We start from the raw sequence: 15,396 nt of genomic DNA, 5'->3' as shown, positions 1-15,396 counted from the left end.
CCATCTGTATGTCTTCTTTAGAGAAGTGTCTGTTTAGATCTTCTGCCCATTTTTTGATTGGGTTGTTTGTTTTTTTGATATTGAGCTGCATGAGCTGTTTGTATATTTTGGAGATTAATCCCTGTGGGTTGCTTCATTTGCAAATATTTTCTCCCATTCTGTGGGTTGTCTTTCCATTTTGTTTATGGTTTCCTTTGCTGTGCAAAAGCTTTTAAGTTTAATTAGATCCCATTTGTTTATTTTGGGGTTTTTTTTTTCATTACTCTAGGAGGTGGACCAAAAAAAGATATTCCTGTGATTTATGTGAAAGAGTGTTCTGCCTATGTTTTCCTCTAAGAGTTTTATAGTGTCCGGCCTTCCATTTAGGTCTTTGATCCATTCTGAGTTTATTTTTGTGTATGGTGTTGAATAGTTTTTAAATAACATCTTAATTCCATTGGTGTCCTTCTTCATGGCAACTTTCTTCAAAATTATTTTACTTAACCTTAAATTTTTTTCCAACATTAATTGCATGATAAAGTACTTATATTTATAGTGGATTTATTCTGATGCAAAGTTAGAAATTCATGTGGAACGTGGGACATGGGACAATTTTTCTCTTTGGAACTTTCTTGATCATTGCAGGACATCTAGTATTTCTGAGCCCTGCCCACACAAGTCTGGTTAACTTCCTCCATTGTGACTACTAAAAACATTTCTGCAAATTTCCAAGCACCCTCAAGGGGGCAGTACTACTCCTATTGAGAATCATGAGTAGAGCTCTTTCATGCACTGCACACAATCTGCTTTTCCCTAGCAGTCTATACTTGAATTCCAGGAATGTGGAGATCACCAGCTTCCAACATTGCACGATCTATTTATTAAGACAAAAAAAATCACCTGATTCCAACCATTAACTCTGATTTTGTTCTCTGTATGAATGTTGGTTCAAAACTTGTTTCCAGGTAACTGGAATTACTTGAAGATCATGCCTGTGTTCCCCAAGTCTTTCTTTTCCCAAGCTTTATTAGCATAAGCAACCATAAGTGTTTCTCAGGTTTCTAGATGCTTTCTCCATCTTATTTGGTTTGTTGGTCTCCCTTAAAGTACAAGTTCAGAAGTGGTCTTACCAAAGTAGCATTCAGTGGCCTATTGTGTGTTTTGCTGTCATTTTTATGTGACATTATGGGTGATCCATGAGGCCTCAGGAATATGGGTTAAAGTCATGAACTGGGACAATTACACTCAAACAAATAGGAACGTGAGTAAAAAACTGTCATAGTTTCCCAAACTTATCATGAGGTTTTGAGTTCCCATGTCTCCCCATTAACAGACAGGACTGCCTAAACCAGTTTAGGAAGTTCCTTTGAGGGCTTCTCTGGTGGTGCAGTGGTTAAGAATCCGCCTGCCAACGCAGGGGACACGGGTTCGAGCCCTGGTGCGGGAAGATCCCACATGCTGCAGAACAACTAAGCCCGTGAGCCACAACTACTGAGCCTGCGCTCTAGAGCCCGAGAGCCACAACTACTGAGCCGGCAGCTTGCATACCTAGAGCCCATGCTCTGCAACAAGAGAAGCCACCGCAAGGAGAAGCCCGTGCACCGCAACGAAGAGTAGCCCTGCTTGCCGCAACTAGAGAAAACCCATGCCCAGCAACGAAGACAAAATAAATAAAACAAAAATAAATAAATTTTTTTTAAAAAGTTCCTTTGAACTTTTCAAATAGGGAGGACAAGTTCCCACAGCGATTATTTCTAGTGAATCATTACCCTTAGAATTGATAAGCTTTTCCATGTCGGTATCTTAATATCAGACAGAATATTACCTCTATCCTGTTCCTCTCTGAAAGCAAGACAATCTTTATATAATGTGCCTGTCCTTAGCCCTTTTTTTCCCCTGAAAACGAAATAACCCTACTTTTTATCCATTTGTCTAAAGGTCTATTTTCCATTCTACTAATGACATTATTCTGTTTTATAAGCTCTTTCAATTTTCTATAACACATGCTACCTTGCCCGCTGTAGATGCTTAATAGATATTTGTTGAATGGAATTGGAACTATAGACCTCGAAGCTGAAGTTAGTATTACAGTTAATATTTAACCAAAACAAGTTTCAGCTTTCAGAGAAGTGAAACATTTTGCTTTAGTAATAACTGAATTGCAATTGTTTTCACAAAACATTCATCCTTGCCATTTTTATGTTTCTATACAGCATTCATTTGGTATACACAGAAGTCAAATTAATTTGACTTTACAGAAAAATACAGCTTTGGCACACAGATTTTCAGTGCTTGTTTAACTCAGAAGGCCATCTTTAACCTAGGTTCAACACTGGTTGAACCAGCCCTGAGTTTAATTGCTCTGTAAAGAGATCTCTCTGGAAAGGCTCTACTTGCTGCCATGGAGGACAGGATCTGCATCTGGGGAAAGAAAGCAGACTATCAATGAATCCAGAACAACATAAATTAATCCAAGGTGGCATGAACAAGGGGAGAAAGCTCTCAAAACAGTTGCCAAAAAATTTCTATTATTATGTCATCAACAGACATCCAGAGAAGATATGTGCCATTAGTGGTGCTGTTTGCAAGGCTTTGAGCCAGTCATCCCATTAAGAATTTTAGGTTGCCAGCAGTTTCATGGTACTATGGTGGTACATGATGACAGCTCACTTTGGCAGTTAACATGAATGTCAATCAAATCTGCACTAAGACTTGTCATTTTACAAGAGCTCGTTGGTCTGCATGCAACTGCGGCTTCAACGAGCAACCAGTTGTAACTTCTAGTCTTGGTGAATCTACCTGGAACTCTGGAGAAACTTTAGGAGGATTTGATAAGTTTACATCATACAATCAGTTTTCCAACCTAAAAAGAAAAAAAAAAGGGAAGGAAGGAAGGAGTGAGGGAAAGAAATAAGAATGAGAAAGAAATAAGAATGAGATTCATAAAATAGATCTATGGTAGTAGAATATCCATTCATTAATTTATTTAACAAATATATGCTGAGAAACTTCTAAGCACTGCTCAGATGCCAGACTTCTTATCATAATACACCCAAAAAGTTACGTTCATTTTCTGTTCACAAGGAGCTTATGATCTAGTGAAGGGAGAGATGGTCATAAATGCTTTACAGAGCATTAAAATAGGGTATATGATGCAGATGGCTTTGGAGTAAAAGCTTTCTCTGAGGAAGCAACGAGAAGAGATCTGAATAACAAGAAAGGATCATGCATGAAAAGGTTGGGGAAGAGCACATAGGCAGAAAGAACCAGGAGAAGTCAGATTATATGGGACTTGCGAGGCATGGAGTTGAGATTTTATTTTGAAATTGCACATTTGAAGCCATTTAGAGAATTTAACATAAATAATTTGACTTATATTTAAAATAAGCCTTCTAGTTGCTCAAGGGAGAAAGGATTTGGGGGTCAACAATAAAGGTAGGGAGACCAATTAAGGGATTATTTGTCATTAGCTTTAAAAACAGCATTCTAATTAAAATAAGTGCTGTGGGAAATGATGGTAACTTTGACCAAAATGGTAGTAATGGAGATGGAGAAAACTGGGCAGAATTCAGGAGCTGTTTTGGAGGTTGTGACCCCAGAACTTTCTGATGGGGTGAAACAGGAAATGAGAGAAAGAGAAATTAAGAATGTCTCCTAGGCTTTGTTCTTGAGCAACTAGGGTGGTGGGTGGTACAATTTACTGAGATTGAAAGGACTAGAAAAACTAGAAGAGGAGGAAACTGGAGGAAAGCTGAGAGTCAAGGATTCTTCCTCAGACATAAAAAATCAAAAGGACATCCAAGTGCAGTTGTCAAGTAAAGAGAGTATTGATATATGTGTCTGGAGATCAGGGGAGAATTCTAGGCTGGAAACATAAATTTAGGCGTGTCTGGATAAGATCATCAAGTACTAAGTAGAAACAGAGGAAAGGCGCCCTGGGTCTAGCCAAGAAGAACCACTCTAGCATTTAGAGACTGAGCAGAGGAAGAGGAGTTAGCAAGAGAGACATGGAAGGAACAGCCAATAAAGTCAGAGAAAGGCGAAAAACAGAATGTGTACACCACTACTGTCAAAGGTCTGCTTTATCCTGACCACCAACCTGCTCAGGCAGGTTCAAGGTAAGGACTCAGATAACTTTAGTTCTGGGAGGGATTTGGAGGTAATTTAGTGCAATGTCCTCATTTGGGCAAGCTGAAACCTAGAGAAATCTGTTGAGCCTGGATCTAGAAACAGTACTTTTTAATCCATCTGCTGGCTTATGTCTTCCTGGATTTGGGGTGTATTTTTTTCTAAAAACTTCATTTTTCTATGAACGCATTTAACAGAGCAGGAAGGAGCCTCACACCCATTCCTGTGGCTTTCTGTTCCTGTTTGGGAATTTGAGCATTGTGAAATTGGCTTGATTTCCTTAATCTCAGCCACGAAAGTTTTTATATAGATGAGAAATCTTTAAAACATAATTTGACTATAGACACAGATGTTAGGAATTGGGGGGATATTTGAATCTGCTCTCTTCTCCTCTCTCTCTCTCTCGCTCTCTCTCTCTCTCATGCACACTCACACATCAAATTTTAGTAGCTTACAAATAATTATATCCATTTTGATGAAATGTAATTTCTGACTATATAAAAGCCCAGCCATTACAAGGTACTGCCCTTCCTGGTCTCCCTGTCAGTTGAGAAAATTTGTTTAATTCTTATGTTGAAATCATTGCGTGTACAATTTTGGGAAATAGTTACTTGGATATATGCAGTTCTCATTTTTGGTAAGAATTGAGTTAAGTGTTGTGAGTCATGGCAAACTGAAGTCTAAAGTACCTCTCCCTAGCCACCCATCCCTTTCCTTGAATCCTCTCCCAGTAAGTGACTAACTTGTTATTCCCCTTACCCACCACCAAAACAAACGAACAAAAATGAGTTCAATAAGAAGGTGAATAAATTTGTGTCAATGTAGCACAGAGAGAGGAAAAGAAGATGAACGAATGAATGGATTGAAGAGGCGGAAGAAATGATAAAGTAAAGAAAGTGTGTATATCCTTTATTTATATATATTTATATTTAACTTAATTTATATATATATATATAAACACACTTTACACAGATATGCTATTAATTTGGGTGATAATATGACTGTGGTGGCTGGCAAAAATATGCCAAGTAGAACATATATACACCACCAGTCAATTAGAAAGAAGATAATAAAATAACCAAGGTACTATAGTTTTTAAAAATTAACTTATCCTATCAGTCAGCAAATCTTTATTTAACATTTATTATGTGCTTCCCACTAATCTATGTGCTGAGGATACAGAAATGAACAAAGCTGACAGAAATTTCTATCCTCCTTCTAGTGGAGAAAAAGAGACAATAAGCGTAAATATAAGGATGTCAAATGGTGATAAGTGTTATGGAGAAAAATGAAGCAGGAAGAGTTCTGTGGTGCAGGTGGGGACGCAGTTTTTGTAGGGATGGGGATAGAGTAAGCTTCACTGTGAAGGTGCTATTTCAGCCAAATCCTGAGGGAGCTGCGGACCCCAAGCAGGTAACTGGCAGGAGAGTCTGTAGGCAGAAGGAACCACAGATGCAAAGTTCAAGAAGCAGCACTGCGCTTGGAAAGTTCAAGGAAAAGTTGAGAAGGCAGCGTCACTGACGTGGAATAGAGACAAAGAAGAGTAACTCAGAAGGCAGAAAGGTAGCAAGGGAACAAATCGTGCAGGGTTTAACCAGAAGGAGATGATGTTCCCCTGGATGGTTCAAACAGAGGAGTAACATGACCTGACCAGTTCCAGGGATCACATGGGTGAGGGTAAAAGCAGGAAACCAGTTAGATAAGATGACCACTCATCCCAGTTGCTTCAGATACCAGTTTAGATCTGTTATGGATCAGGTAAAAGCTAGTCATCTTCTTTAGCAATCCCTTTCCTCCCCAAAAGGATTCCTACTGGACACTTTTGATAACTTACATGACCACCTTCCTTCTTAGGGTTAGGAGGCTATAGCGTCTAACCAGATACAACATTATACTTGCTTCCACTAGGGTGATGAAAAGTGATGATATTCAAAATTTATTTTGAAGGTGGGGCTGAGAGAATCTACTGATAGATTTAGGTGTTGTCTATGAATGAATGAAAGAGGTCTAGGGAAATGACAAGTTCTGGGGTCTGAGAAATTGGAAGGACAAAGGTGCAATTTATTGAGTTGAGGAAGATTATGGGAGAGGCAGGTTTGGGGGGAAAGATCAGAAGTTCGGTTTGGGATGTGTCAACATTTGAAGGTGCCTATTAAACAATAAAGAACAGTTACTGAGTAGGCAGTTGGAGAAAGGAGCTTGGGTTCTGGGGAGACTTCAGCACTGGAAATATAAATATGAGGGTAGACAGAAAACAGACTTGATGAGATTATCAGGGAACAAGTAATGAAAAAAGAATGCTACCCAAGAACTAAGCCCTAGGCACCTCAACTTTTAAAAGTGGAAATGGTGAGGGAAAACCAGCAAAGGAGCCTGAGAAAAAGTGGCCAGTGAAGTAAGAAGAAGCACATAAAATGTGATGTCCTAAGAGCCAAGCAAAGAAAGTACTTGAGTGAATAGACAGTGATCAACATGTCAAGCTTGTTGATAAGTTAGACAACAAATGAGAATTGATCACTGATCTTAGCAACCCAGAAGTCATTGGTGATTTGCAGAGAAGGCATTTGGGTGGAGTGGTGAGTGAGGAAAAAAAGATAACAAAAGCAGAAAAACTGAAGACAGCTGGAATTAAACTTTTGCAGAGGTAAGATACTGTAAAAAGGCGAGAAAATGGGCAGTAGCTGAGGATAAAAGGATCCAAGTTTGTATTTTGTTTTTGTTTTGTTTTTCCTTGCCTTTAAGTGGGTGGAAACAGTTTGTCATTGAGCTAATCAGAATGATTCAACAGAGCAGGGGAAATTGATGATGGAGGATAGTTAGAGGTGAGATTTGTTGGGGTGAGAAGTGAGATTTGTTGGTCCTTAAATGGGCCAAAGGAGACGGGACCAAGGGTGCCATTGGAGGGAGTGGCCTTAGGGTGGGTGGATCTGTAGTAAGACAATAAATGACAGAGTCTATGGGCATTAAGGGGGTGTATGAGTAGGAGGGATCGATGATGGAAGCTTGTGAAAGTTCTCATCTATTGACCTCTTATAAACACATGCAATTTCCTTAGGTCTGCAGAGAATCATAACTGCTGTGCTACTATTCTTATACATTCCTGATGGCCAGCAGCCCCATGCAAGCATTTTTTTCTGGGTTAGGCTGCCAGGCATGTCACTGTTCCATGGCTCCATTCCTGGGTCCAAGACTAACCAATACCTGTCCTCAATATATATCTCCCCCATTTCTCATTGCAGTGGTTTTCTGAGTGTCACTTCAATTTGCCAACTGCCCACGGCCATGCCACACAATGTCAGCACTTCCCTAAAATCATTTCTCCTGCCCACCGTAAAGTGACTTGCATGTTTTGCTTGTTGCCCTTCGATATATTTAAAGAATCTGGATGTTGGACTAGTATGGCAATGCTCATGATGTCTGCCTCTGATTTAAATATGCAAGCAAGTGCCCACTTTGGAAAAGTTGGTCTTCTGGGCAAAGGAACTTTCCAGAAGACCTCATCGTCCCCAGTTATATGGAAATTAATGGAAAATGCTCATACGTTTAGGGAGGAAGCTGGGTGCAGGAAGGGGACCCTTACCTAGAGATACTTGCCTTCACAGTCAAATTGTGTCACCTTAGAAAGATGACCCAGGCCCTCTGAATTTCAGCTGCCTCTTCTACAAAATGAGGGTCTGGACTAAATGATCTTTAATGTTCCTTCCAGTTTTAGGATTTAGTTCATAACTGAGTTCAGAGTAAAGGCAACAAGGCTGATGATACAGTAAGAGTAACTACCTTTTTCTAAGAATTGTGCAGTATCTAAGTCCTAACTAATAAAAACGCCAAGCAAAAACACATATTCCTGGAACCAACAAAGGAGGAAGTCAGATATTTTGTTTTAAACTAAGTTAAAAGAGAGATTTCTCTGAAAAATTCTACTAATCTTTAGAAATTACTTGAGCTGGTAATACCATAACTTACCCAATGATTCACAGAAAAGGATATTACACTTGCTATCATTAAGCTATAAAGAATTTATTTAGAATGTAATGGAAATGACAGGTATTTCTAATTCCTAAGAAATTTTTATGTTCTGTATATGAAAGGGGCCTAATTATAATTTACTGCTAAGTATTTGCCTGAATATTTTTATATTCCCCAATGTTATTTTAAATGTTCTAATTACTTATTAAGTGTATGGAGGAAAAGAATCTCCCAAAGTCAGTAAGAGAGTAGGCCTAATAAACTTCAGATCTAACAAAGATGACTGTGGTTTAATATACATTTTCCTCTTCTTAATTTCATGGCATATCAATCTTAACTCACCCTTAGGGTTTTTGTGTTTTTTTTTTCTTTTCAAAGAGTGGTCTCTTCTGCAGATGTTGTTTTTGACCAAGTTGAAGGTAATTTATGCAGCTTACACCGCTTAAGTCACAGATGTTTTCTTTGGCCAAGTTGAATATACGTTCTGTGGCTTGAGATGAGGAAAATAAAATTCGATTTAAAAGACTTACTCTAATACAGATGTTAAAGACCAGCTTTTGTGTATGAAGGGGATACTAACAAATTGCTGTCAGTCAGGCTGAGGAATAAAAATAGATTTTGCCATGTCACTCATTTTTTACAATGTTTTTCTGTTGAATTCTCCTTATCATCAATGTCACACATTTGTAAAACGACTCACCAAGTTTAAAGGTATGAAATACAAATGGAATAAAACCAGTAAGCTTTTATGGATTTAACCTTAGCCTCATTAACATAATTCTATCACCAGCTAAACTAATGGGTCACATTAAAATAAGAAACAATGTAATAACTGTCAGAGAAAGATGGATTTTAGGCAATAAATACATTCCGTTCTGCTCCAAGGCTGCATATTACACCTGACTCCCTTTGGAATTCCCAGGAAAAGGAAGAGCTTTGCTGCCAGCAGAGCAGAGAATGTGAATCAAATACTCGCTCATACTTCACCCAATGCCACCTTCACTCCCCGGAGATCCTGGGCAACACCGTGAGCCTCTCATAGTCCGTCCTAAATTAAATGGTAGAGATAGCGTTACAGCTTTCCATTCAGTCCGTGTTCTATGCATAGTACTTGAGTTTCTTATAAAATTAGGTTGGATCCCCAATGCAAATAGGAGCGGCACTGAGGGGGAGAGAAGAGAAGGAAAGAGAGGACCAACTAGTTGAGTATAACACTTGCAATGATTAGCATATTTAAAGGCAAACAACCCTGTATCTATACCCCATTTGGTAAAAATAGTATGTCTCTCTCCTTTCTTCATATCCATAGGTTCTCATATCAAATATCATGGATTCTGAAATTATTTTAAACAAAAGGACATCTGACATTATGGAGCAGGGGGAATTTTGAAGAAATTTAAAATGTCATTTAGGGAGATAGAAAATGATAACCAGAAGCTGTTCTGTAACTAATACGTACATGACTCTTTATATTATATAAAGTGTTTTATATACATTAAATTAAGGCTCATTTACTCTTAACAAAATTAAAAAAGGCTTCATGTCTCTCTCCTTTATGAACTAGATGGAATTTGATATTTTGAGCAGGAAGAGACCATATTAGTTTGCTAGGGCTGCCGAAACAAAATACCACAGGCCGTGGGGCTTAAACAACAGAAGTGTATTTCCTCACAGTTCTGGAGGCTAGAAGTCCAAGATCAAGGTGTTGGCAGGTGTGGTTTCTTCTGAGGCCTCTCTCCTTGGCTTGCAGGTGGCCACCTTCTAGCTGTGTCCTCACGTGGTCCTTTCTCTGTACCCATTCATTCTTGGTGCCTCTTTGTATGCTTAAACATCCTCTTCTTACAAAGACACCAGCCAGATTGGATTAGGGCCCACCCTAATAGCTTCGTTTTAACATAATCACCTCTTGAAAGGCCCTACCTCCAATCACAGTCACATTCTGAGGTGCTGGGGTTTAAGGCTTCCACATGTGATTTTTAGGGAACACAATTCAGGCCATAACAGAGACACAGACCACTCAAGAGGCTTTTGTGTGTCAATGTATTCCCCACCATATGAAATTGTCGAAACAATATTTAGCCATTCACCACTTTTAGTCTTGTTTCTAAGGATGGGGAACCTGAACCTCAAAGCCATCCTAAGCTATGAGGCTGAGCTGACCTTGCCTTCTCATGAGAAGAGATAGACAGCAGAAGGGGGACCCCCGTGACCAGTTTCTGCCAAGAATTTCCAGACTTCTCTACCAAACAGGAAGAAATGTTCTAACCCAGTACTATACAATTCAAATATGGTGAGAGCCACCGATGTAATTTTAAATTTTCTAGTAGTTGCATTACAAAATAGTAGAAAGAAATAGGTGAAGTTGAGTTTAATATACTTTATTTAACCCAGTAAATCCAAAGCAGTATCATTCCAACGTGTAATCAATGTAAAGAAATATTAATGAGATATTTTTATTCTTTCTTCATACTAAAGTCTTTGAAATCTAATCTGTATTTTACTCATGCAGCACCTCTCAATTCAGACTAGCCACATTTCAAGCGTTCAGTAGCCACATGTGGTTAGTAGCTACTGTGTTGCACAATATAATTCTAATATTTTAATACATTCCCTGGGGCAGATGTTGTCTTGAGTAGTGCAATTTAATTATAAGCCCCTTCCAATCTAATTACACCTCCACTTATGAAATATTGTGATAACTTTATTTTCTTTGGAATAGCAGTGTGGAAATTCTCCCTAATATATCTAGGAAAATATACCTATCAAAAGATCATAAGTCTTCAAGCAGGTGATTTGTGAATGTTACTCATTAACAACTGAATGAGTTGTGAGTCTGCGTTCACAATGCAGAACTGAAATGCATTATGTCTTTCAGAAAAGAATGCAGAGATAATGGGTAGAGTGATCTTGGAATAATCTATTGCCTCATATACCACCTGAGGGGAAAAAAATGTTACATGGCTTGTTTGAGGTCCCAGATCCTTTGGAGATTTTCCTGAGGATCTACTTCTCACCGAGGTCCACATTCTCAGCCAGACTCAGAGAAACCCCTACTCCAGTATCTAAATCATATTTCTTGGGCCACTGAGAAAACTTCTAATTCATAACAGTCCTTGACTCTGCCACTGAGAGCTGATGACTTTTTACAAATATAATCACCATAAAAAGGCAGAGAATTTAAAAACTCAATGCCTGTCTGGTCTTACCTGATGCTTGAATCCTAACGTCTCTGTTTAATGAATCTTGACTTATGTTTTAAGTCTGTCATTAGATAACATTTATTGAGTCCCTACACTTGGCTAGTTCAAAATAAAGATGAAATAATTTATAACACATGGCCGCCATTCTTAAAGAATCTAATAGGACCCAGTGGAATCAGGATTTCACTCACATAGGTCACACAGGAAATAGTTAAGGGCAATAGAAGGTCAGAGAAGGGATAGAGCATCAAGAGACAGTCATCAGATAAGGCTTCAAGGAGAAGGTAAGACTTTTTCTTTAAGATGATCAGAAGAGAAGAAAGAGTACACTGAGGGGAAATACATGAGTTGAGATAGAGTAATACCTGTGTGATGGTCAGTGGGAAGATTGGCTTTACGGGGCAGCATGTCTGTGCGGGAGAGATGGTGGCGATGAGTAGCAAGTGGCCAGTGTACGTAGAATCTTTAACACTTGGCATATTTGGATTTGACACCATAGACATTGATCACAATAGATCATTGCACAGATAGGATCTAACAGGAGCAAAGTGGTGTTTTAAGACCTTTTAAACCATCACTGGCAAAACGAAGAAAGAATCAAGTAAGAGGCAGGGAAAGGGAATAAGGGGCTGTTGTAATGAATGCTAAGTGTGATGGCAAAAGCCTGGATGTGCAATATAATAAAAGGAATAAATAAAAGGAAGATATGAAAAGAAGTATTAAAAAATAATGCGATCTGAGACTGAGAAGCAAGAGGAGAGCCTCAAAATTGTCAGCTTAGACAATTGAAATAATGATGTTGCTCAGGACAGAATCAGGGGTAGGAGGAAAGCAGAACCGATTTGAGGAAAGGCAAGGACTCCACATTCCATTTTAACCTTATGGAGTTGAGGTTAATAGTGAGATACTTGGGTAAGAACAGATGATAGGTGATGGGAAATCAATACGTAAAAAGTTGGATCCAGAGATTAGGATCTGGGCAATGGTCATATCAGATAACTAAACTGATTTTATCTACCCATCAGGAAAAAATATATAGATGTCCTAGGGATTCTAATCATAGTCCGAGAAACTCACTCCGAGGAGCAATTCCACAGTGTGTATCTTTTAAAGAGACATAGCCCAGGCTCAGCCTAACAGATCATCTATCTCTGCCTCAGACAACCTCACGCTTGCTTCCAAAGATCCAAGTTCTGCAGGAGTCAGAATCACTGGAGGACTTAGTCTCTGACTCATAATGCTGTTAGCAATGACAATTATGAAGGATGTAAGAAGTGGAAGTAGACTTCTGTGTTTCATCAACAGTCTTCATCATAGGGCAAGTGAGACGATACAATGTCTAGAGGAATAAACAATTCATTGCAAATGAGAAAGGGGTCCTGACATCTATTGTGAGTTATACTTGCCCCCAAGACCAACTCATTTATTTCCTCCGTCAACTCTTGTGCCCAAATTTGTCAGGTTGCCTCTGGAAAGGAAAATGCTTCTTTTTCAGTTGTACACAAATTTAGGTTACTGCAATAGATCACATCAAGAATGATTCTGACAAACTTCTTGGTTCTGGACATGATGATGATATTCCAGAAAGAAGGTCCAGACCTTCCCCCACAAACACATAACACTTGTCAAAAGAGTGAAATGGCTTCTAGGGCTTTTTTGCTAAACACCAGGAGCTGTAGGACAGACTTGGGAATGTGAGGCAGATAATGAAAAGAAATCCAAGTAACAAGCAAACAGTGTGGAGAGCTGTCTGTCAGGGACATGCTGATGGGCAGAGTATGCTATTATGTGAACCTGACAGCAAGATGTTTATCCAAACAGGCAATGTCAAGGAGATCTGACAGCAGGTAAGAGGGACCCTGGCTTAAGAACTTGGATTCAGGCATAGCACTTTGTGTACTGGAGGAACTTGAGGCAAGGGCAATGCCTAAAGGACACGGGTGCAAGGAGGGGACCAGGAGAGATTCAGCAACTGGGAACAAGACAGCAGACCACCTCCTAGAACTGGGGAACAGACAGGCATTGGTATCAAGCCTACAAGTCCAGTGACTCAGTTACTGGGAAGGCATATGAAAGGGCACAGATAGAATGGTTTACTTAACTAATGGATTAATTTATTGATCAAAATTAAATGTCTAAAAGAATAAGATAAAGAAATCAGTCCTCTAACATTTTATCAACCATCCGGTCCTCTTCCATCAATCCTCTTCCTTAAAAAATCATATTATCTCTTTAGCTTCACCCCTCTTAATTTTGACTAAATTTTCAAGAAGCCATTCCTCTGGCTAAATTATTCCAAACAGTCTCCCGAGAAAGGAGGGCAGGTTTTTGGCTCAGCAGCAGACTGAATCTCCCCATAAGAAGGGAGCACACCACTTTCATTTTTCTCCGTCTTTTCAGTACAGATTTTTGTTTCTCACCCAGAAAATCCGGTATCATATGGGCAGTGCTAACTCCAGTGTAGATGACACAAAAACTATTAATAGATTATGTCTATAATAAAGCTGAAGTAGAAAACAGAAGTGTTCCAAAAAGAGAAGTATAAAATGAAAGATGCAAAATATTCTGCCTTGCAAGTTAGATGACCGTCTTTGTAAAAGGACATATTTCGAAAGCAATATACACTCTTTATGGTGCTCTTAACTACCTATATTTGGAATTTTTTGCCTATTTTTTCCTGCTGATTAATGAAGGAAGGAAGAATATTTTAGATTAAATTAATGTTTTTTTTAACTTATCTTTGCTCAGAGCCAGCTCCTCCAAAATCACTCTTTGCAGTGAATAAGACCCAGACCTCGGTGACTTTGCTGTGGGTGGAAGAGGGAGTAGCTGATTTCTTCGAAGTCTTCTGTCAACAAGTTGGCTCCAGTCAGGAAATAAAACTCCAGGTACTGTATGCTCGGATTTTCCTTTTCTGAGTTAATTTTGATTAAGGCTCATTATCCGAGCAAAGTGAAAATCTTCTCTTTCTTTGAATGATATAAAATGAAAATTTTCATGTGCACTTTTGGTTTTCAGTGATAGAAATTTAAAATTATTCTTACAGCAAGCCCAAAATGTGTCATAACCAACTTGCCAGATCACAAAGTTTATTTCCATCTTTGTATTTATCTTTTTTTTTAACATCTTTATTGGAGTATAATTGCTTTACAATGGTGTGTTAGTTTCTGCTGTATAACAAAGTGAATCAGCTATACATATACATATATCCCCATATCTCCTCCCTCTTGCGTTTGTCCTCAGTTCTTTGCCACTCCAGGTCATATTGAGGTTATATTGAGGCATTTTCCTATTGGCCATTAAACTGATGGAAGGGATAAAGACACTGCCATATAAAATATAATTTAACAAATATGAACTAATGGCCACTTATGAGAAAGGCATTGTATGGGACACAAATCATAGAATCAATACTTGCCTTCAAAAAATGTTTTTCATTTAATTGTGGATATTTCACTCCAGTAGAAATAATTAAAATAAAATATAAGTGCCAGAAGAGAGATCCATACTACCAAGAGAATTTAAAAGAAGTTAGTAAGGAGGACGATTTTGTTTGGGAAAATGAACGCTGAGAGAGCTGATCGTTAAAGCTTTAGAATCACAAATAGCAGATATGATGAATAGTGAGTTTTTCACGAGGTTAAATTGAATGGAAGGAGAGAAATGGACCTGGGTGGGTAACGAAACCACAAGAAAAAACTATTTTACAGCCAGACATGGAAGGAAAAGGGCAAATTTGTGAGGGATGTCACAAAATACAGTGCAAAGACTAATACTATGAACATGAATAATTGATGTTTTTTAAATAATGCAGTTCATGAGATTGAAAAGAAAAAAGGATTTCTGGGAGTACGAATCTTTTCATATGAGTGTTAAGATAATTTGCTTTGATTTCTTTCCCCTTCTGAGAGTCTGTTCTACAAATGTATCTCTTTTTGATCTGTACTGAACAGCTGAATCTTTTTTCTATCCTAAGAATCCTTTTGGAAAATAGCTACTCTGCCAGTAGTGAATTTTCTTCTCTGCAACTACAGTAATGTCTCCCTTTAAGAAAACAATGGTTACTACAGCTGAGTCCTGTTAGCAAAAATCTTTCCTTAGAATCATTCTTTTATGGGATCGT

At 38.5% G+C, this 15,396-nt stretch overlaps 1 protein-coding gene across 3 annotated transcripts in view; it reads left to right on the top strand.

Moving 5' to 3' along the window:
* The window catches only part of PTPRO (protein tyrosine phosphatase receptor type O), a 233,999-nt gene that overhangs the window by 166,826 nt on the left and 51,777 nt on the right, over positions 1 to 15,396 (top strand). For all 3 annotated transcript variants that reach the window (XM_082421927.1, XM_082421929.1, XM_082421928.1), the window contains exon 13: positions 14,022 to 14,161. In XM_082421927.1, the coding sequence (XP_082278053.1) occupies positions 14,022 to 14,161 (140 nt within the window). The remainder of the gene's footprint in view (positions 1 to 14,021; positions 14,162 to 15,396) is intronic.

Source organism: Balaenoptera physalus, assembly GCF_965194825.1.
Source record: "Balaenoptera physalus genome assembly, chromosome: 13".
NCBI classification, from domain to species: Eukaryota; Metazoa; Chordata; class Mammalia; order Artiodactyla; family Balaenopteridae; genus Balaenoptera; species Balaenoptera physalus.
This window is presented reverse-complemented; position numbering and strand designations above follow the sequence as displayed.